This window comes from Doryrhamphus excisus, chromosome 19 (assembly GCF_030265055.1).
Source record: "Doryrhamphus excisus isolate RoL2022-K1 chromosome 19, RoL_Dexc_1.0, whole genome shotgun sequence".
Taxonomy (NCBI): domain Eukaryota; kingdom Metazoa; phylum Chordata; class Actinopteri; order Syngnathiformes; family Syngnathidae; genus Doryrhamphus; species Doryrhamphus excisus.
The window spans coordinates 2,941,427-2,966,279 of record NC_080484.1 but is presented as its reverse complement, the minus strand read 5'-3'; the positions used below and the strand labels follow the sequence as shown (position 1 = coordinate 2,966,279).

General features: G+C 31.9%; 1 protein-coding gene across 1 annotated transcript in view; it reads left to right on the top strand.

Moving 5' to 3' along the window:
- Nucleotides 1-21,412, top strand: part of ror2 (receptor tyrosine kinase-like orphan receptor 2) — a 54,125-nt gene extending 32,713 nt beyond the window's left edge. The window contains exons 2-9 of the mRNA XM_058057776.1: nt 6,215-6,286; nt 9,386-9,673; nt 9,772-9,802; nt 14,122-14,243; nt 15,387-15,701; nt 16,683-16,937; nt 18,310-18,515; nt 19,967-21,412. Coding sequence (XP_057913759.1) covers nt 6,215-6,286; nt 9,386-9,673; nt 9,772-9,802; nt 14,122-14,243; nt 15,387-15,701; nt 16,683-16,937; nt 18,310-18,515; nt 19,967-21,409 — 2,732 coding nt within the window. The 3' untranslated portion in view covers nt 21,410-21,412. The remainder of the gene's footprint in view (nt 1-6,214; nt 6,287-9,385; nt 9,674-9,771; nt 9,803-14,121; nt 14,244-15,386; nt 15,702-16,682; nt 16,938-18,309; nt 18,516-19,966) is intronic.
- Nucleotides 21,413-24,853: the final 3,441 nt, after the last annotated feature.

Sequence of the window (24,853 nt, the reverse complement as noted above, 5' to 3'; positions counted from 1 at the left end):
ACAGAGCAGTGGGCGTGCCCGAATTAAATCAGATGTTTAGAAATCTAAGGAAATACAGCTGGAATCGGTGCAGATTCTGGAAGACCTAGAAAGCATTGTGTGTGGGTTATTATGTGTAGCTGCTCTATAGGAGTCCACAAAATGAGCATGATAGGAATCCTTCATCCACAATCCTTATGATGAACACATTTATTTGACCTTTTTCACAAGAGAAAACGAGTTAGCATGAGCTAGCTAACAATGCACGCCATTGGGAGGTACCTTTTGGACTACGAAAGCCACGTTTACATGAGGAGATTTTTTCTTTCCGAATGGAATCTTTCCGAATGACCTTTCCCAAAACAATGGTATACATGGAAAGGAATATTCCAATCTTTTGTCTACATGCGGCGCTATAATCAAGAATAGTTTCCAGTTTACTGTGTGCGTTATTGTGTGTAGCTGCTCTACATGGGTCCATTTTTACATTACTATGATGGATTTTTTTTAATTTTTAATTTTTAATTTTTAATTTTTAATTTTTAATTTTTAATTTTTAATTTTTAATTTTTAATTTTTAATTTTTAATTTTTAATTTTTAATTTTTAATTTATTCTAAATTATTTTTTTAAAGAGTTTAAATCAGAACAAATATTTATTTTCTCACTAGTTTATATTTGTTGTATTTGTTTTGTTTTGTTTGGTTCATGAAATGACATTCAGCATTTTTAATTTTACTTTTAATTTTTAAATTAATTAATTGATAAATTTTATCTATTTATTCCTAATGATTAATTTTTAATTTTTAAATTAATTAATTTCATTTATTTATTCTTTTTAAAGAGTTTAAATCAGAACAAATATTTATTTTCGCACTAGTTGATATTTGTTGTATTTGTTTTTGTTTTGTTTGGTTCATGAAATGACATTGAGCATGGATTTTGAACAAAAAAAACTTAAGTCAGGGGTCTCCAACCAGGAGATCATGAGCTGCTAGTAGCTCGTAAACACTTTTCAATTCGACTCTCCAAAGACTTTATTCATTTATTATCAACTCCTATACCCACTCTATTAGAAAGGGGGGTTCGTTCGTAGATAGGAAGCACCAATCACAGCAGAGTAGGGTGGAATAGATTAAAACAGACCACAAAAAAATACAGCAACGCTGGAATAGGTGCAGATTCTGTAGGATCTAGAAAGTTTACTGTGTGCGTTATTGTGTGTAGCTGCTCTACATGAGTCCAATTTTACATTTGTATGATGGATTTTCTTTTATTTAAATTAATTTTTAATTTTTAATTTTTAATTTTTAATTTTTAATTTTTAATTTTTAATTTTTAATTTTTAATTTTTAATTTTTAATTTTTAATTTTTAATTTTTAATTTTTAATTTTTAATTTTTAATTTTTAATTAACTCACTAGTTTATACTTGTTGTATTTATTTTTGTTTTGTTTGGTTCATGAAATGACATTGAGCATGGATTTTGAAACAAAAAAAATTAAGTCGGGTCTCCAACCAGGAGATCATGAGCTGCTAGTAGCTCGTAAACACTTTTCAATTAGTCTCTCCATTTGTATGATGGATTTTTTTTTAAATTAATTTTTAATTTGAATTAATTGAACGGCATCATGCCATGTCTATCAAGTGAACAACATCCGGTAACTAATTACATTGATAATTGATCATCAAAACATTGATCAATTAAATGTACTAATAAACTCCTAATAAATCCACAAAGTCAAACTAAAGAAACTCGTTGTTGTTGAAATACTGTAATACTGTAGTACAAATGTACTTATGGAGTACACAAAGAACCATTGTTCATTGAGAATGTTGAACGCTGCACCCAAAAAGCAGCCTTTTTAGCTCGGCACTTAAGAGTGAAACTGAGGAGCCCCCGAATAAAAAGCCACTTGGTAGAAAAAAGAAGGACACAATGTGTGGTCTCAACTGGAAGTGGGAGCTTGACCAGGATCGGGTTTATTTAGACAGGTTACATCGTGTTTACGTTATCCACACGGAGACCAATGACGGCAATGGCGGCACAGGAGGAACCATTACTCCTACAAGTGATGGAGATCTATGCCCTTAAAAACAAAAAAAACTCATTATCATATTATAATTAACACTAATAATGAATGATGTTCTGTTCATGTTTTTGTATTGTATTGTAAACTTAAGTTAGGGGTCTCCATTTTAGTTTTAATTTTTAAATTAATAAATTTTTAATTTTTAAATTAATACATTTTTAATTTTTAAATTAATTAATTTTTAAATTAATTAATTTTATTTATTTATTCTTAATTATTTTTGTATTTTTTTTAAAGAGTTTAAATCAGAACAAATATTTATTTTCTCACTAGTTTATATTTGTTGTATTTGTTTTTGTTTTGTTTGGTTCATGAAATGACATTGAGTATGGATTTTGAACGAAAAAAACTTAAGTCAGGGGTCTCCAACCAGGAGATCATGAGCTGCTAGTAGCTCGTAAACACTTTTCAATTTGGCTCTCCAAAGACTTTATTCATTTATTATCAACTCCTATACCCACTATATTAGAAATGGGGGTTTGTTTGTAGATAGGAAGCACCAATCACAGCAGAGTAGGGTGGAATAGATTAAAACAGACCACAAAAAAATACAGGAAAGCTGGAATAGGTGCAGATTCTGTAAGATCTAGAAAGTTTACTGTGTGGGTTATTGTGTGTAGCTGCTCTACATGAGTCCATTTTTACATTTGTATGTTGGATTTTTTAAAATTAATCTTAATTTTTAAATTGATTAATTGTATTTTAAATTTTAAATTTTAAATTTTAAATTTTAAATTTTTAATTTTTAATTTTTAATTTTTAATTTTTAATTTTTAATTTTTAATTTTTAATTTTTAATTTTTAATTTTTAATTTTTAATTTTTAATTTTTTGTTTTTTTTATTTTTTTTTATTTTTTTATTTTTTTATTTTTTTTTTTTTATTTATTTTTTATTTTTTATTTTTTATTTTTTATTTTTTATTTTTTATTTTTTATTTTTTATTTTTTATTTTTTATTTTATTAATTGATTAATTGTATTTATATATTTTTAATTTTTAAATTAATAAATTTTATTTATTTATTCTTAAGGATTTTTTTGAAGATTTTAAATCAGAACAAATATTTATTTTCTCACTAGTTGATATTTGTTGTATTTGTTTTTGTTTTGTTTGGTTCATGAAATGACATTGAGCATGGATTTTGAACAAAAAAAACTTTTAAAATCAAAATTTTTAAAATGTGTTAAATTAAAATTAATTAAAATTGCATGTGTGCAAATTAATTTTAATTTTAATTTTAATTTTAATTTTAATTTTAATTTTAATTTTAATTTTAATTTTAATTTTAATTTTAATTTTAATTTTAATTTTAATTTTAATTTTAATTTTAATTTTAATTTTAATTTTAATTTTAATTTTTTATTACAAACGAAGCACAGGCCACACAGCAATTAAAATTAAAATTAAAATTAAAATGGCGATATTTGTTGATATTTGTTGTATTTGTTTTTGTTTTGTTTGGTTCATGAAATGACATTGAACATGGATTTTGAACAAAAAAAACTTTTAAAATCTAAAATGTGTTTAAAATGTGTTAAATTAAAATTATTTAAAATTGCATGTGTGCAAATTAATTTTAATTTTAATTTTAATTTTTTTATTACAAACGAAGCGCAGACCACACAGCTATTAAAATTTAAATTTAAATACCTGTACTTTCACTTTCAATTTAAATTTTTTATTACAAATGGCTACACGGTGGACTGGTTGTTAGAGCGCAGGCCACACAGCGAGGAGACCCGAGTTCAATTCCACCCTCAGGCGTCTCTTTTTCAATTTTAATTTAATTGCATGTGTGCAAATTAATTAATTTTAATTTTAATTTTAATTTTAATTTTAATTTTAATTTTAATTTTAATTTTAATTAATTTTAATTTTAATTTTAATTTTAATTTTAATTTTAATTTTAATTTTAATTTTAATTTTAATTTTAATTTTAATTTTAATTTTAATTTTAATTTTAATTTTAATTTTAATTTTAATTTTAATTTTAATTGCATGTTCTCCCCGTGCATGCGTGGGTTTTCTCCGGGTACTCCGGTTTCCTCCCACATTCCAAAAACATGCTAGGTTAATTAGCGACTCCAAATTGTCCAATAGGTATGAATGTGAGTGTGAATGGTTGTTTGTCTATATGTATAGTAGGCCTTCAGTTTCACTGCAATGGTCGTACAATGTGAATCCACATCGCAGTTATGGCGACGTAAAAACTTCTGTCGAGTGTAAAAAGCATCCATTATTATTTCTGGTTGTTTCGGGAACAAATGTGTTTCTTTGTTTGTGTTGGTCGTGTTGTTAATGACCTCAGCAGTAGATGTACAACAGATGTACAACACAGCAGTTGACTGCTTCAAGAGCTTTACTTCTGCTTATACGGCGTTTAGTTGATATGGCGAGAAGTGTGGAACAAGAAGTAAGAAGACGTTGTTGCGTATATTTGGATGGAAGACTTGCCATTGAGTTGGCATCTGGAGACGTTGTTTTGCACCAACTTCCTCAAGCAGCAACATCTGTCCAGCACATGATGTGTATCATCGGGAAGTAAGGAACCAAAGTCGACTTAATAACCCGAGCATACGTTGCATCCACGCACATGGACCTGGACCTGATTAGGTCTGTGGGCGAGCCAGAGATGATTACGCTCAGCATTCAGGGAATCCATTTGGCATACCTCATACGCTACCATCATGACAGATACGTGCCGGTTGTGCATATCAAAGCAAGAACGCAGCACTGGCAGACTTTAGTGACGTAAACAATGTCATAGCATCTTGTCATCTTAGCCATATTCCCTAAAAATGACAAAATAAACTTCATCATTTTGACTGAATATTTGACATTTGACGTTTTTCCATTCAGTGTGGAAAAAGTCATCTTCTTGCAGGACAAATGACTCTTGGGTAGGGCTGCACAGAAACACAAATGATTAAAAACATACTGTTTTTATAATAATATTCATTCATTCATTCATTTTCTAGCGGTTATCCTCACGAGGTGATTTTGGAATGTGGAATGTGAAAACCCACGCATGCACAGGGAGAATATGCATACTCCACACGGAGATGACCGAGGGTGGAATTGAACTCGGGTCTCCTCGCTGTGTGGTCCTGCGCTCTAACAACCAGTCCACCGTGTAGCCATTTGTATTAAAATTAAAATTAAAATTAAAATTAAAATTAAAATTAAAATTAAAATTAAAATTAAAATTAAAATTAAAATTAAAATTAAAATTAAAATTAAAATTAAAATTTTACTTTCAATTTCAATTTTAATTTTTTATTACAAATGGCTGCACGGTGGATTGGTTGTTACAGCACAGGCCACACAGCAAGGAGACCCGAGTTCAATTCCACCCTCAGGAATCTCTTTTTTAATTTTAATTTAATTGCATGTGTGCAATTAAAATTAAAATTGTATTAATTTAATTTATTAATTTGCACACATGCAATTTAATTAAAATTAAAATTAAAATTAAAATTAAAATTGAAATTAAAATTAAAATTAAAATTAAAATTAAAATTAAAATTAAAATTAAAATTAAAATTAAAATTAAAATTAAAATTAAAATTAAAATTAAAATTGCATTAATTTAATTGATTAATTTGCACACATTCAATTTTAATTTATTTATTTTAACACATTAATTTAATTTTGCTTTAATACATGCAATTTTAATTAATATATAAAATATTTTTTTTAATTTCTTACTTAATTATTTACCAATTTTGTATTACAAATGGCTGCACGGTGGATTCCACCCCCAGCCATCTCTGTGTGGAGTTTGCATGTTCTCCCCGTGCATGCGTGGGTTTTCTCCGGGTACTCCGGTTTCCTCCCACATTCCAAAAACATGCTAGGTTAATTAGCGACTCCAAATTGTCCATAGGTATGAATGTGAGTGTGAATGGTTGTTTGTCTATATGTGCCCTGTGATTGGCTGGCCACCAGTTTGTGTACACAGACTGCGTGTACAGTATATATACTGTATATATACTGCTCTACTCTTTACAATCCATCCAATTCAAAATGTCTTTAGATTCCAACTTACTACCTATTATATAGATTAGTAGGAATAATAATGTTAATAATTCATGATCATAAATAATTATTAATTACTGTCCACTCCGTGACTATGTTTGGCAGGTGACCCTGGACTCTCGGTGGACGTAGATGGTCTGGCTGAATCTCAGAGTGGAGCTGCACCAACACCAGAGGGTAAGAAGTGGCATGCTAATGCTTCATCTATTTCATCTAGCAATGTGCTTTTATCATAGAAATATGAAACTGTATCAGTAACAGTACTACGAGACTGGAGAGATTGAAGTTTCGAAAGAAAAGCAGTTACTACAAGACGTCTTTCAATGGTAACTAGCTACTACAGCATCGGTAACTAATGTATCTAGGTATCTAATGTGGCCACTAGTTGTGGTGGGAAACGGCTATTAGCAACCCCGCTCCCTGTATGCACACTCTATAATGCTACACAGACAAGTGCTTTTGCTCCACAAGCAGGTTTTTCAGAGTGTCAGTCACATTTCAATGCAACCAGCAAACACTGTTTAATGTATTTAATTTAAGTGTTAAATTTAATTGTAGCATAAAGCTGAAATATTGAAGAAAAAATGACAAAATTAAAAAATTGAAGCGGCAACACAACAGTCTAGTTGTGAAAATTAATTAACTTGGACACATGCAATTTTAATTAATTTTAATTTAACACATTAATTTAATTTTGCTGTAACACATGCAATTTTAATTAATATATAAAATTAATTTTAATTTTAATTCATGTGTGCAAATTAATTAATTAAATAATACAATTTTAATTTTAATTCATGTGTGCAAATTAATTAATTAAAATAATACAATTTTAATTTTAATTTTAATTCATGTGTGCAAATTAATTAATTAAAATAATACAATTTTAATTTTAATTTTAATTTTAATTTTAATTTTAATTTTAATTTTAATTTTAATTTTAATTTTAATTTTAATTTTAATTTTAATTTTAATTTTAATTTTAATTTTAATTTTAATTTTAATTTTAATTCATGTATGCAAATTAATTAATTAAAATAATACAATTTTAATTTTAATTTTAATTTTAATTTTAATTTTAATTTTAATTTTAATTTTAATTTTAATTTTAATTTTAATTTTAATTTTAATTTTAATTTTAATTTTAATTTTAATTTTAATTTTAATTTTAATTTTAATTTTAATTTTAATTTTAATTTTAATTTTAATTTTGTCCTGTCACTTAACCTGACGGCAGCTGAAAGTATGATGCCAACCGGGGCCGGTTCAAGGGGGGTCGCAACGCCCCCTTCAATAAATGGCTTGCTACCCCCAACCATCCAATCACTGTTAGTATGCAAACGAGCCAACACTCAGTGCAGACTTTGTGGAAACAGAGACCCAAGTGACCCATTAGACAACGAATAATTAACAACTAAAAAGGATTAAAATAAAGTTGGTTGTTAAAATCTGGGAGGGACTGGCCACACCCCTTTGGCACAGCCTGCACTGCGCCTTATCTACGGAATTAGAGCAGCGAGAAGTACATGGACACAACCTTCCTGTTTTGTCATGAGTTATTTTTTGAATTCATTATAATGAATTCTATTATTGAAAAAAAGGATATTCACCTTCTTTCTGAAAAAACTTTATTTGGCTTATTTTCCAGAAAAAAAGCAGACTTGAAGTGAAAAAAAAATGGTGTCTGTGTGCTGTCTGAATGACACAGGCGAACGCATCCCGCGACCGCTACATAGTGTGAAAGAGGCGATTATGAGAGGAAGACAAGTGTTGTTGTATGCAACACAACGTGGACTCAATTCTCCAGGATGCACGGCAATTCAATCACCCTGCAGTGTTTCACCCGGCCATTATTTTAGGGGGTTAGCACCACCCCCAACAACACGCCACACAACCCCACAGGAAGTTGATTTTATTTTATTTTCTATGTAGCACAAGTGTGTCTACATTTTTTCCAGCTTGATCCACATACTGAAACATGAAAGAATAATAAATAATAGTTTAGTTTAGTTTAGTTTAGTTTAGTTTAGTTTAGTTTAGTTTAGTTTAGTTTAGTTTAGTTTAGTTTAGTTTTGTTTTGTTTTGTTTTGTTTTGTTTTGTTTTGTTTTGTTTTGTTTTGTTTTGTTTTGTTTTGTTTTGTTAAATCAGAGGACGTAATTTAAATTTTAAATTTTAAATTTTAAATTTTAAATTTTAAATTTTAAATTTTAAATTTTAAATTTTAAATTTTAAATTTTAAATTTTAAATTTTAAATTTTAAATTTTAATAAATAAAATGAATGAAAAATAAAATGACCCACAAAAAATGCGATTTATACTCCATTGCGACTTCTAAATGAAAAAAATAAAGTTACATACAATAAATAATAAATAAAAGTTACATAAACACTGGACAAATTTTAAATTTTAAATTTAAAGGTGTCCAGTGTTTATGTAACTTTTATTTATTATTATTTATTATTTATTGTATGTAACTTTGTTTTTTTAAATTTAAAATTTAAAGGTGTCCAGTGTTTATGTAACTTTTATTTATTATTATTTATTATTTATTGTATGTAACTTTATTTTTTTCATTTAAAATTTAATATAATATATTTAATTTATAATTTATAATTTATAATTTATAATTTATAATTTATAATTTATAATTTATAATTTATAATTTATAATTTATAATTTATAATTTATAATTTATAATTTATAATTAGAATTTAATTTAATTTATATATATATATATATATATATATATATATATATATATATATATATATATATATATATAATATAAAATATAATAAATAATAATACATAAAAGTTACATAAACACTGGACACATTATTTTTAATTAAAAATTTAAAAAATGAAAACTAAAATGACCGGTAAAAAATGCGACTTATACTCCAGTGTGACTTATGTATGTTTTTTCCAACCTAATTATACATTTTTGGTCTATGAACATCACTGTGTCTGTCTCCTTTCTGAACAGCTGAGGCATTCAGCGCAAAGGTAACCGGTAACTAATCCCTCTGCCTTAATTGGGCTGACAGTCCGAGCTTCTAGCTTAGCATTCGGCACCCTTGACTCCCATATGAATGTCCGATGTTCGAGTTTCGGTGCAGGTTGGTGCAAAGCCAGTGGGTTACAGCAGCCTCATGTTTATAGTTTTGAAAGGCAAGCAAGAATCTGAATCTGATTTTTTGTTGATTTATCATTGCTGTCCTTCTTGCTACGACCGTTTTTTTTAACCTTCATCTGATTTTAATTCCTCTGCCAAGGTTATTTCCTGGAGGTGTTGGAGCCGGTCAACAACATCACACACTTCCAGGGCCAGACAGCCACGCTGCACTGCAAAGTGGCCGGGAACCCACGCCCGACCATACGCTGGCTTAAAAACGACGCCCCGGTCGTTCAAGAGCAAGGACGCATCACTATTCGCAAAACCGAAGCGGGATCCAAGCTTCGCATTCAGGATCTGGACACGACGGATACGGGCTATTATCAGTGTGTTGCCTCCAACTCGCTCAAAGTCATCTCTGCCACGGGGGTGCTATACGTCAAACTAGGTACATATGTGTATAAATATATATATATGTATATATACTGTATATATATTATGCCTTATTGATGTATGTTTTATGTTTTTATCATTGTGATTAAACAGGACAGATGCCTACGCATGGGCCGGATGATACGTAAGTGAACCTTTTTTTTACGTGTGCAATATGTCTATATGTTATTAATACACCTTTACCTCCTAATGTCTTCCTAATTTTTAATGAGGTTTAAGCATTTGCTGACAATTGCTGCGTTTAACATGAAATTATATCAGACATTGAATTTCATTAAAAAAATAAATGATTATTTTTTTTTAGGTTAGTTTTTTTAGGTTTTTCAGAGTGTCAGGCACATTTCAATGCAACCAGCAATCACTATTTAATGCTATTAGCAACCCCGTTCCCTGAATGCACACTGTATAATGCTACACAGACAAGTGCTTTTGCTCCACAAGCAGGTTTTTCAGAGTGTCGGTCACATTTCAATGCAACCAGCAATCACTTTTTTTAATGTATTTAATGTAAGTGTTGTTGTCCTATCAAATCTGGTGTCAGCATTTGCTGACAATTGCTGCGTTTAACATGAAACTATATCAGACATTGAATTTCATTTAAAAAAATGATTATTTTTTTTTAGGTTAGTTTTTTTTAGGTTTTTCAGAGTGTCAGGCACATTTCAATGCAACCAGCAATCACTATTTAATGCTATTAGCAACTCCGCTACCTGTATGCACACTCTATAATGCTACACAGACAAGTGCTTTTGCTCCACAAGCAGGTTTTTCAGAGTGTCGGTCACATTTCAATGCAACCAGCAATCACTTTTTTTAATGTATTTAATGTAAGTGTTGTTGTCCTATCAAATCTGGTGTCAGCATTTGCTGACAATTGCTGCGTTTAACATGAAACTATATCAGACATTGAATTTCATTAAAAAAAATAAATGATTTTTTTTTTTAGGTTAGTTTTTTTTAGGTTTTTCAGAGTGTCAGGCACATTTCAATGCAACCAGCAATCACTATTTAATGCTATTAGCAACCCCGTTCCCTGTATGCACACTCTATAATGCTACACAGACAAGTGCTTTTGTTCCACAAGCAGGTTTTTCAGAGTGTCTGTCACATTTCAATGCAACCAGCAATCACTTTTTTTAATGTATTTAATGTAAGTGTTGTTGTCCTATCAAATCTGGTGTCAGCATTTGCTGACAATTGCTGCGTTTAACATGAAACTATATCAGACATTGAATTTCATTAAAAAAAATAAATGATTTTTTTTTTTTAGGTTAGTTTTTTTTAGGTTTTTCAGAGTGTCAGGCACATTTCAATGCAACCAGCAATCACTATTTAATGCTATTAGCAACCTCGTTCCCTGTATGCACACTGTATAATGCTACACAGACAAGTGCTTTTGCTCCACAAGCAGGTTTTTCAGAGTGTCGGTCACATTTCAATGCAACCAGCAATCACTTTTTTTAATGTATTTAATGTAAGTGTTGTTGTCCTATCAAATCTGGTGTCAGCATTTGCTGACAATTGCTGCGTTTAACATGAAACTATATCAGACATTGAATTTCATTTAAAAAAATGATTATTTTTTTTTAGGTTAGTTTTTTTTAGGTTTTTCAGAGTGTCAGGCACATTTCAATGCAACCAGCAATCACTATTTAATGCTATTAGCAACTCCGCTACCTGTATGCACACTCTATAATGCTACACAGACAAGTGCTTTTGCTCCACAAGCAGGTTTTTCAGAGTGTCGGTCACATTTCAATGCAACCAGCAATCACTTTTTTTAATGTATTTAATGTAAGTGTTGTTGTCCTATCAAATCTGGTGTCAGCATTTGCTGACAATTGCTGCGTTTAACATGAAACTATATCAGACATTGAATTTCATTAAAAAAAATAAATGATTTTTTTTTTTAGGTTAGTTTTTTTTAGGTTTTTCAGAGTGTCAGGCACATTTCAATGCAACCAGCAATCACTATTTAATGCTATTAGCAACCCCGTTCCCTGTATGCACACTCTATAATGCTACACAGACAAGTGCTTTTGTTCCACAAGCAGGTTTTTCAGAGTGTCTGTCACATTTCAATGCAACCAGCAATCACTTTTTTTAATGTATTTAATGTAAGTGTTGTTGTCCTATCAAATCTGGTGTCAGCATTTGCTGACAATTGCTGCGTTTAACATGAAACTATATCAGACATTGAATTTCATTAAAAAAAATAAATGATTATTTTTTTTTAGGTTAGGTTTTTTAGGTTTTTTCAGAGTGTCAGGCACATTTCAATGCAACCAGCAATCACTATTTAATGCTATTAGCAACCCCGTTCCCTGAATGCACACTGTATAATGCTACACAGACAAGTGCTTTTGCTCCACAAGCAGGTTTTTCAGAGTGTCGGTCACATTTCAATGCAACCAGCAATCACTTTTTTTAATGTATTTAATGTAAGTGTTGTTGTCCTATGAAATCTGGTGTCAGATCAAAGATACAAATCTTCCAAATCTGGAAGTAGAGACTGGACAGTTTGAAGTATCGAAAGAAAAGTGGTTACTACAAGACGTCTTTCAATGGTAACTAGCTAGTACAGCATCGGTAACATCTAATGTGGCCGCTAGTTGTGGTGGGAAACGGCTATTAGCAACCCCGTTCCCGGTATGCACACTCTATAATGCTACACAGACAAGTGCTTTTGTTCCACAAGCAGGTTTTTCAGAGTGTCGGTCACATTTCAATGCAACCAGCAATCACTTTTTTTAAAATGTATTTAATGTAAGTGTTGTTGTTCTATCAAATCTGGTGTCAAATCAAAGACACAAATCTTCCAAATCTGGAAGTAGAGACTGGACAGTTCGAAGTTTCAAAAGAAAAGCAGTTACTACAAGACGTCTTTCAATGGTAACTAGCTAGTACAGCATCGGTAACATCTAATGTGGCCGCTAGTTATGATGGGAAACGGCTATTAGCAACCCAGCTCCCTGTATGCACACTGTATAATGCTACACAAACAAGTGCTTTTGTTCCACAAGCAGGTTTTTAGAGTGTCGGTCACATTTCAATGCAACCAGCAATCACTTTTTTTTTTATGTATTTAATGTAAGTGTTGTTGTCCTATCAAATCTGGTGTCAGATCAAAGACGTCACTGAACCTGACGGCAGCTGAAAGTATGATGCCAACCAGGGCCGGTTCTACACTTGGGGGGGGGGGGGGGGTGATATCAGACACTAGGGGATTCATGATAAATGATATCAAACACTGTGGGTGTTGCATTAAAGGTGACCTATTATGCTAATTTTTCGGCCCTTTGTATTGTTTTGTGGACTCCTATAGAGCAGCTGCACACAATAACCAGCACATAAAGCTTTCTGGTTCTTCCAGAATCTGCACCTATTCAACTGTATTTCTTTGGATTTTGTGCGTCCCGTGGATTCCACCCACGGCCCGCCTCCAGGCTGTGGTTGGTCACAATCGCAAGTGCTGCTAGCTAATTCATTTTTTATTATTTTATTTTATTTTATTAGGGTGTTTGTACCTTTTTTTCAAAAAAAATAATTAAAATTCAAATTTACCATCACTAATTTTAATTTTAATTTTAATTTTAATTTTAATTTTAATTTTAATTTTAATTTTAATTTTAATTTTAATTTTAATTTTACAAATGTCTGCACGGTGGACTGGTTGTTAGCGCGCAGGCCACACAGCAAATTAAAATTAAAATTAATTTGCACACAATTAGCAATTTGCAATTTAATTAAAATTAAAATTGCACGTGTTAAAGCAAAATTAAATTAATGTGTTGAATTAAAATTAATTAAAATTGCATGTGTGCAAATTAATTTTCATTTTAATTTAATTTTAATTTTTTTCACTTCCTGCTTTCCTAATAAAATGTAGTTTTTTTAACTTTATTTTATTAATTTTAATTTTAAGTACTCCTGAGTTAGTAATACTCTAGAACAGGGATTTTCTTAGTAACTTAAATAGTAATTTAAATTTAAGTTTAAATTTAAATTACTTAAGTTACTTAGAAAAATTTAAATTTACTGTGCTACTTGCCTTTTTAATTTAAAAAAAAACTAATTTTAATTTTAATTTTTTGTATTTCTTTGGATCTTGTGCGTCCCGTGGATTCCACCCACGGCCCGCCTCCAGGCTGTGGTTGGTCACAATCGCAAGTGCTGCTAGCTACGAACGGTTATGCTAGGTTAATTAGCGACTCCAAATTGTCCATAGGTATGAATGTGAGTGTGAATGGTTGTTTGTCTATATGTGCCCTGTGATTGGCTGGCCACCAGTCCAGGGTGTACCCCGCCTCTCGCCGGAAGACAGCTGGGATAGGCTCCAGCACCCTCTGCGGCCCTTGTGAGGATAAGCAGTCAAAAATGAATGAATGAATGAATGAATATTTTATATAATTGTACTGAAAGTGAGTTTTCTCCTACTATTAGGTCACATGAAAAAGGATTCTGCCAGCCGTACCGTGGCATTGCCTGTGCACGCTTCATTGGCAACCAGAGCATTTATGTGGAGTCTCTGCAGATGCAAGGGGAAAGTGAAAATCGGATCACTGGTAGGATAAATTATTTTTTATTATTACTACTTAACCCTCCTCTTGTGTTAGGGTCGACACCGATTTGTTTTACTTTATTTTAATGCATAAAAAGAATCACATAACATTTGTTTATTGCATCAAGGTTTTATTTCAACAAAATAAAACAAAAAAAAAATTTTTTTTTTTTACAAAATTTTAAAATGGTCTAGTTGAAATTATGACCACTAGGGTCTAGCTAGGGTCTGGGCAAGGCTGGGCCGCATCAGGTTTAAAAAAAAAAAAAACGCATTTATTAAAAAAAAATATACAAACTTTTTCAGTGCTTTGGTTCCGATTTTCTACAATAAAAGCTCTAATAAAAAATTCCACTATTCTCAAATATCTTAATATTTATTTTTCTGCACAAAATGAAATGAAAAAAAAATCAAGAATAAAGAAAATCAATCAATCAGTAATAAATAAATATAATAATGATAATAATAAAAGGGCAAATAATAAAAACTTAAGAAACCACATATAGTAAATTATTTTTTTCAGATTAAAATGAACAAAGCATTATTAGAGCATGCTAACATGCTAACTCGCAAACTAGAGAGCTCGCGACCTAAACGGTAGCCTTCGAGTTATTTCCTTTAAACTTAAATAGCCAAAAACTTACCACTTCCACACGGATAGGGAGGATAACTATTAACAGTTATTTAACCTTTAACATGAACATTAATCAAACGTAATAATTTTTTCTGGGTACATGATACCATACAGCATCCATATCAAACTTGCGCGGGCCGCACGAACATTAAACTTTCATATCAAGGCGGGGGCCTCAAACTAGTGTCCTGCGGGCCACATTTGGCCCGCGGGCCGCGTGTTTGAGACCCCTGCTTTAAATGATTCTGGATTCCTATGGGTTGAAGCTGCTTGTTTGGGTTTAAATGTCCGCGGCCCGCGGGCCAAATGTGGCCCACAGGACACTAGTTTGAGACCCCTGCCATAGATGTTTCTTTAGTGATTAATACTAAAATGAGAAAACCGACACTATAACATAAGAGATGATATCAGAAAGCTAACACAAGAGGAAGGCTAATCATGAAAAAGCCGAAATAAACAAATAAAATGATGACAGTTTCCTCTTTACAATGTAACCGCATTCCTCCATCCCAGCTGCCCTCACAATGATTGGCACCTCCACTCATCTGTCGGATCAGTGCTCCAAATTTGCCATCCCATCCTTCTGCCACTACGTTTTCCCACTTTGTGACGAGGGATCACGGGCTCCCAGGCGACGTGAGCTCTGTCGGGACGAGTGCGAGGCCCTGGAGAATGACCTGTGCCACGCCGAGTACATGGTTGCCCGATCCAATCCCATGATCCTGATGCAGCTCGAGCTTCCGAGCTGTCACCTACTGCCCCGCCCCGGCACACGCGACGCTGCTTCCTGCATGAGAATCGGCGTTCCATCGGAAAAACTACATACAGGTAAGCAGAAGCATGGACACGCTACACTTTTACAATCAGTAACTGTTACATTTGTTCACTTCCTGCTTTCCAAATAAAATGTAAGTTTTTTTTAACTGTATTTTATTAATTCATTTTTTATTATTTTATTTTATTTTATTAGGGTGTTTGTACCTTTTTTTCAAAAAAAATAATTAAAATTCAAATTTACCATCACTAATTTTAATTTTAATTTTAATTTTAATTTTAATTTTAATTTTAATTTTAATTTTAATTTTAATTTTAATTTTAATTTTAATTTTAATTTTAATTTTAATTTTAATTTTAATTTTAATTTTAATTTTAATTTTAATTTTAATTTTAATTTTAATTTTAATTTTACAAATGTCTGCACGGTGGACTGGTTGTTAGCGCGCAGGCCACACAGCAAATTAAAATTAAAATTAATTTGCACACAATTTGCAATTTAATTAAAATTAAAATTGCATGTGTTAAAGCAAAATTAAATTAATGTGTTGAATTAAAATTAATTAAAATTGCATGTGTGCAAATTAATTTTCATTTTAATTTTAATTTTAATTTTTTTCACTTCCTGCTTTCCTAATAAAATGTAGTTTTTTTAACTTTATTTTATTAATTTTAATTTTAATTTTAATTTTAATTTTAAGTACTCCTGAGTTAGTAATACTCTAGAACAGGGATTTTCTTAGTAACTTAAATAAGTAATTTAAATTTAAGTTTAAATTTAAATTACTTAAGTTACTTAGAAAAATTTAAATTTACTGTGCTACTTGCCTTAATTTTAATTAATTTTAATTTTAATTTTAATTTTAATTTTAATTTTAATTTTAATTTTAATTTTAATTTTAATTTTAATTTTAATTTTAATTTTAATTTTAATTTTAATTTTAATTTTAATTTTAATTTTAATTTTAATTTTAATTTTAATTTTAATTTTAATTTTATGTGTCGGTCTTATCTTGTTTCCAATCCCTTTTCCAGACTCCCCAACGGACCAGAGCTGCTACAACGGAAGTGGCGCTGACTACAGGGGCACGGTCAGCATCACGGCATCAGGACATCACTGCCAGCCGTGGAACACTCAGTACCCTCACAGTCACCATCTGTCCCAAGAGTACCCTGAACTTTGGGGGAGCCACAACTACTGCCGGAACCCGGGAGGCCAGATGCAGGCTCCTTGGTGCTTCACCTTGAACCCTCGGGTCAGGGTGGACCTTTGCGACATTCAGCCTTGCAGTAAGTACAGCGCTAGGTCAAAACCGTGAAGATTGAAACTGATTCCATAATGGGGCTATGGCGGTCTATATACATGAAAATGTATATATATATATATATATATATATATATATATATATATATATATATATATATATATATATATATATATATATATATATATATATATATATATATATATATATATATATATATATATATATATATATATGTATATATAACCGTCACTATATTGACGGTTACTATGGTACCCATTATGTCATTGTATGGTCATATCACCTCCTACTTCGGTACGTGACAAAAAAATAAATAAATAAATTAAAGTTAAAATTAAAATAACACCCTAATAAAATAAAATAACATTTAAAAAAATAAATAAATAATAAAAATAAAATAAAAAAATAAAATATGAATTAATAAAATAAAGTTAAAAAAAACGTAAATTTTATAAGGAAAACAGGAAGTGAACAAATGTAACAGTTACTGATTGTAAAAGTACCAGATGGAGGGGTAGGATTTAATAAGCTTTGCTTCTTCCTACTCCTTTTGGACATGTGGAACTGGGAACTGATTATGGGATGCACTCAATTGTAATAAAATAAAAATTAAAATAACACCCTAATAAAATAAAATAAAAAATGAATTAATAAAATAAAGTTTTAAAAAAATAAAATTTTATTAGGAAAGCAGGTGAACAAATCACCTGATATTGTTTGTTAGTACTCCTGAGTTAGTAATACTCTAGAACAGGGATTTTCTTAGTAACTTAAGTACGTAATTTAAATTTTAATTACTTAAGTTACTTAGAAAAATTTTAAAATTTTAATTTACTCTGCTACTTTCCTTGATTTTATAATTTTAATTTTAATTTTAATTTTAATTTTAATTTTAATTTTAATTTTAATTTTAATTTTAATTTTAATTTTAATTTTAATTTTAATTTTAATTTTAATTTTAATTTTAATTTTAATTTTAATTTTAATTTTAATTTTAATTTTAATTTTAATTTTAATTTTAATTTTAATAATGAATTAATAAAATAAAGTTTAAAAAAACACATCACCTGACATTGTTTGTTAGTACTTCTGAGTTAGTAATACTCTAGAACAGGGATTTTCTAAGTCTAACATTGCCAGCATGCCTCCAATGAGCTGCTCATTTGATGCCCTTTGTTGCCATCTGGTGGCCTTAAGGCGTAATGCATTAAAAAACAACTATAAACTATTTTCTACATCCCATCTGCCAAATATCTTAAAAATTAGCTAAGGCAAAACTTTTTGTCTTTAAGAGGTCCTCCAAGAGTATAAGCGGCATAGAAAACAAATGGATATATACAAAATATGTATTTCATATACTGTCTTTCTATTCACAGAGGCACCAGAGAACCCCAGGAAGGAGATTCTGTTTATTCTTATCCCTGCAATCGCCGTCCCGTTGGTCATCGCTTGCCTCTTCTTTCTGGTTTGCATGTGTCGAAATAAGCAAAAGACATCGAGCGACACGCCTCCTCGTTGTCAGCTCAGCAGCTCATCCAACCAAGACATGGAAATGTCTCTCCTGAACCAGCAAAAACATCAGGTAGGACACTCAGAGTTCCAGAGATGTTCCTCTCTGTGGAACATCTCCATGGTTGGAATAGAATATAAACAAATTTGAATAAAAATGTAAATTATCAGGGCGGCACGGTGGTCGAGTGGTTAGCGCGCAGACCTCACAGCTAGGAGACCAGGGTTCAATTCCATGGAGTTTGCATGTTCTCCCCGTGCATGCGTGGGTTTTCTCCGGGTACTCCGGTTTCCTCCCACATTCCAAAAACATGCTAGGTTAATTAGCGACTCCAAATTGTCCATAGGTATGAATGTGAGTGTGAATGGTTGTTTGTCTATATGTGCCCTGTGATTGGCTGGCTACCAGTCCAGGGTGTACTCCGCCTCTTGCCCGAAGACGGTTGGGATAGGCTCCAGCATTCCCACAACCCTCGTGAGGATAAGCGGTAGAAAATGAATGAATGAATGAATGAGTTCTCCTCCTATTTTGTGTGGAAGTGGTAACTTTTTGGCTTCTTATTTTGTCTTTCCCCACCCTCGGCCATCTCTGTGTGGAGTTTGCATGTTCTCCCCGTCTCCGGGTACTCCGGTTTCCTCCCACATTCCAAAAACCTGCTAGGTTAATTAGCGACTCCAAATTGTCCATAGGTATGAATGTGAGTGTGAATGGTTGTTTGTCTATATGTGCCCTGTGATTGGCTGGCCACCAGTCCAGGGTGTACCCTGCCTGTTGCCCGAAGACGGCTGGGATAGGCCCCAGCATCCCTGCGACCCTCGTGAGAGGATAAGCGGTAGAAAATGAATGAATGAGTTCTCCTCCTATTTTGTGTGGAAGTGGTAACTTTTTGGCTTCTTATTTTGTCTTTCCCCACCTTCGGCCATCTCTGTGTGGAGTTTGCATGTTCTCCCCGTGCATGCGTGGGTTTTCTCCGGGTACTCCGGTTTCCTCCCACATCCCAAAAAAACATGCTAGGTTAATTAGCGACTCCAAATTGTCCATAGGTATGAATGTGAGTGTGAATGGTTGTTTGTCTATATGTGCCCTAAGACAGCTGGGATAGGCTCCAGCATCCCTGCAACCCTCGTGAGGATAAGCGGTAGAAAATGAATGAGTTATCCTCTTATTTTGTGTGGAAGTGGTAACTTTTTGGCTTCTTATTTTGTTTTTCCCCACCCTCGGCCAACTCTCTGTGGAGTTTGCATGTTCTCCCCGTGCATGCGTGGGTTTTCTCCGGGTACTCCGGTTTCCTCCCACATTCCAAAAACATGCTAGGTTAATTAGCGACTCCAAATTGTCCATAGGTATGAATGTGAGTGTGAATGGTTGTTTGTCTATATGTGCCCTGTGATTGGCTGGCCACCAGTCCAGGGTCTTCAGGTTGCCCGAAGACGGCTGGGATAGGCTCCAGCATGCACAATTTTAATAAATAGGTAATAAATGATAAATGCCATTTATTATTGTTGGTTCTTTTCCGGCTGCAGGCAAAGCTGAGGGAGATCAACATGTCGGCCGTTCGATTCATGGAGGAGCTTGGCGAGGATCGCTTCGGCAAAGTGTACAAGGGTCACCTGTATGGAACGGCACCCGGCGAGCAAACCCAACTGGTGGCCATCAAGACGCTGAAGGACAAGATCGATCCCGTTGTCAATGAGGAGTTTCGCCATGAAGCCATGCTACGTTCTCATCTCCAGCATCAGAACATTGTTTGTCTTGTGGGCGCTGTAACTAAGGAGCAACCGATGAGCATGATCTTCGCTTACTCAAGCCTTGGCGATCTGCACGAGTATCTCGTTATGCGCTCCCCTAACTCGGATGTTGGTAGTTCCGATGACGACAGGACAGTGAAGTCCACTTTGGACCAAACAGATTTCCTTCATGTTATTACCCAGATTGCTTCCGGAATGGAGTACCTTTCCAGTCAACAAATCGTCCATAAGGATCTTGCCGCTCGGAATATTCTGGTGTTTGATAAACTAGGCATCAAGATCCTGGATCTCGGCCTCTTAAGGGACGTGTACTCGGCTGATTACTATAATCTAATGGGAACTAGTTCTTTCCCGATTCGCTGGATGTCACCTGAAGCTATCATGTATGGAAAGTTTTCCACCGATTCCGACATTTGGTCTTACGGTGTTTTGTTATGGGAAACGTTCAGTTACGGTCTACAGCCGTATTGCGGCTACTCCAACCAGGACGTCATCGAGATGCTACGTAGCCACCAGGTACTTCAGTGTCCTGACGACTGCCCGGCTTGGATTTACACCCTCATGCTTGAGTGCTGGAGCGAATTCCCAACAAGACGACCTCGTTTCAAGGACATTCAGACGCGTCTCCGTTCCTGGGAAAGTCTATCAAACTACAACAGTTCTGCTCAAACGTCAGGGACCAGCAACACGACTCAGACCAGTTCACTCAGCACCAGTCCTGTGAGCACAGTGAACGCATCGCGTTACCCGAGTCCCAAAAAGAGCTCACCCTTCCATCAAGCGCAGTTCATACCAATGAAGGGTCAAATGCATCGACCTTTGGTCCCGCCGCAGCTCTACATCCCTGTCAACGGGTACCACCCCATGCCAGCTTACCCGTATATGCAGAACTTTTACCCCATGCAGATCCCAATCCCGATGCCTCACCAGCAAGTTCACCACCAAACCCAGCAGATGGTCCCCAAAGCCGGTTCCCACCACAGTGGTAGTGGTTCCACATCAACTGGATACGTCACCACCGCCCCTTCCAGTAATTCCGTAGCAGAGCGAGCGGCTTTACTGAATGACGACTCCAAGACCAACGAAGAAGTCTTGGTTGATGCCGTTGCCCAAGTCGAGGTTGGGCAAAAAGAGAACTTAGTACCTGAGACAGAATTACTGGGTGATACCGACTTTCGACAAACTGATGAGCTGGCAACCCAACTGTCAGACACATAAGCAAGGTTCTCTGTGAAGGAAGCAATGGTGGGGGGGTTTTGGGGTGGGGGTGGGGTTAAATTTGAAATATTCTGTGAACTTGCTTTGGAAGAGCAGCATGAAGTGAATTAGCGGTGACAGTGACTGAATGTTGACAACGACTCCTTTAAGAATCAAGATGTTGTACTTTGAAGATAACTGACTCAATCATTATGATTATCATCATCATCATCATCATCATCATCCACGTCAGGGTGAAGTTGAATCCAGCCGACTGGTCCATTGTTTCTTGAAGATGTTTCAATTTTTTGTTCAAAAGGTTTCTTCAGTTCTAAACTTTAGGTGAGTCATTTGTTGTGTGCTTGTTATTGTTGTTGTTGTTGTTGCCCATTGTAGCCGCTTACAGTTTTTCTCGATTGTTTAAACACATTTTCCGAAAACATGCCTCATATTCTTGGAACTCAAAATATTTTAGAATTTTTGTTTTGTTTTTTTTTTGTTTTTTTTTTTTTACTCAGAACACAAAATTACGCATAAATATATATTTTTTTCACAGAAAAACAATGTATTGTTGCAGTTTTTCTTGATTGTTTAAACACATTTTCCGAAAAAATGCCTCATATTCTTGGAACTCAAAATATTTTAGAATTTTTTTTGTATTTTTTTTTTACTCAGAACACAAAATTACGTATAAATATATATTTTTTTCACAGAAAAACCAATGTATTGTTACAGTTTTTCTCGATTGTTTAAACACATTTCCTGAAAGGATGCCTCATATTCTTGGAACTCAAAATATTTTAGAATTTTTTTTGTTGTTTTTTTTGTATTTTTTTTTTGACTCAGAACACAAAATTACACATAAATATTTTTTTTCACAGAAAAACAATGTATTGTTACAGTTTTTCTCGATTGTTTAAACACATTTTCTGAAAGGATGCCTCATATTCTTGGAACTCAAAATATTTTAGAAATTTTTTTTGTTGTTTTTTTGTATTTTTTTTTTACTCAGAACACAAAATTACACATAAATATTTTTTTTCACAGAAAAACAATGTATTGTTACAGTTTTTCTCGATTGTTTAGACACATTTTCCGAAAGGATGCCTCATATTCTTGGAACTCAAAATATTTTAGAATTTTTTTTTGTTGTTTTTTTGTATTTTTTTTTTTTGACTCAGAACACAAAATTACACATAAATATTTTTTTTCACAGAAAAACAATGTATTGTTACAGTTTTTCTCGATTGTTTATACACATTTTCCGATAGGATGCCTCATATTCTTGGAACTCAAAATATTTTTGATTTTTTTTTTTGTATTTTTTTGACTCAGACCAAAAAAATTACACATAAATATTTTTTTAATTTTTTCACATAAAAACAATGTATTGTAATGTAATATAATGTTACAGTTTTTCTCGATTGTTTAAACACATTTTCCGAAAAGATGCCTCATATTCTTAGAACTCAAAATATTTTAGAATTTTTTTTTGTTTTTTTTTGTATTTTTTTGACTCAGAACACAAAATTACACACAAATATTTTTTTTTTCACAGAAAAACAATGTGTTGTTACAGTTTTTCTCGATTGTTTAAACACATTTTCTGAAAGGATGCCTCATATTCTCAGAACTCAAAATATTTTAGAATTTTTATTTTGTATTTTTTTTGACTCAGAACAAAAAAATTACACATAAATATTTTTTTTATTTTTTCACAGAAAAACAATGTATTGTAATGTAATATAATGTTACAGTTTTTCTCGATTGTTTAAACACATTTTCCAAAAAGATGCCTCATATTCTCGGAACTCCAAATATTTTTGAATTTTTTTTTGTTTTTTTTGTATTTTTTTGACTCAGAACACAAAATTACACATAAATATTTAATTTTTTTCACAGAAAAACAATTAATTGTTACAGTTTTTCTCGATTGTTTAAACACATTTTCTGAAAGGATGCCTCATATTCTCAGAACTCAAAATATTTTTGAATTTTTTTTTGTTTTTTTTGTATTTTTTTGACTCAGAACACAAAATTACACATAAATATTTATTTTTTTTCACAGAAAAACAATGTATTGTTACAGTTTTTCTCAATTGTTTAAACACATTTTCTGAAAGGATGCCTCATATTCTCAGAACTCAAAACATTTTAGAATTTTTTTTTTTTGACTCAGAACAAAAAATTACACATAAATATTTTTTCACATAAAAACAATGTATTGTAATGTAATATAATGTTACAGTTTTTCTCGATTGTTTAAACACATTTTCCAAAAAGATGCCTCATATTCTTAGAACTCAAAATATTTTAGATTTTTGGGGGGGGGGGGTTGTATTTTTTTGACTCAGAACACAAAATTACACATAAATATTTTTTTATTTTTCACAGAAAAATATTGTAATGTAATATAATGTTACAGTTTTTCTCGATTGTTTAAACACAATTTCTGAAAGGATGCCTCATATTCTTGGAACTCAAAATATTTTAGAATTTGTTTTGTATTTTTTTGACTCAGAACACAAAATTACACGTAAATATTTTTTTTATTTTTCACAGAAAAACAATGTATTGTTACAGTTTTTCTCGATTGTTTAAACACATTTTCTGAAAGGATGCCTCATATTCTTGGAACTCAAAATATTTTAGAATTTTTTTTGTATTTTTTTTACTCAGAACACAAAATTACACGTAAATATTTTTTTTATTTTTCACAGAAAAACAATGTATTGTTACAGTTTTTCTCGATTGTTTAAACACATTTTCTGAAAGGATGCCTCATATTCTTGGAACTCAAAATATTTTAGATTTTTTTTTGTTTTTTTTTTACTCAGAACACAAAATTACACATAAATATTTTTTTATTTTTCACAGAAAAACTATGTATTGTAATGTAATATAATGTTACAGTTTTTCTCCATTGTTTAAACACATTTTCTGAAAGGATGCCTCAAAATATTTTAGAATTTTTTTTAATTATTTTTTTTGACTCAGAACACAAAATTACACATAAATATTTTTTTATTTTTCACAGAAAAACAATGTATTGTAATGTAATATAATGTTGCAGTTTTTCTCGATTTTTAAAACACATTTTCTGAAAGGATGCCTCAAAATATTTTAGAATTTTTTTGGGGGGGGTTGTATTTTTTTTGACTCAGAACACAAAATTACACATAAATATATATTTTTCATTTTTCACAGAAAAACAATGTATTGTAATGTAATATAATGTTACAGTTTTTCTCCAGTGTTTAAACACATTTTCTGAAAGGATGCCTCATATTCTCAGAACTCAAAATATTTTAGAATTTTTTTCCGGGGACATAAATAGGGAGAATCCCACATAAAGTTTAGAACTGAAGAAGTCTTTAGGACGACAAGGTAAAACGTCTTCAACAATTGTCCAGTTGCCTCCATTCAGCTTTAACGGACGTTATGTTTACTATTCCAATGTTGCTG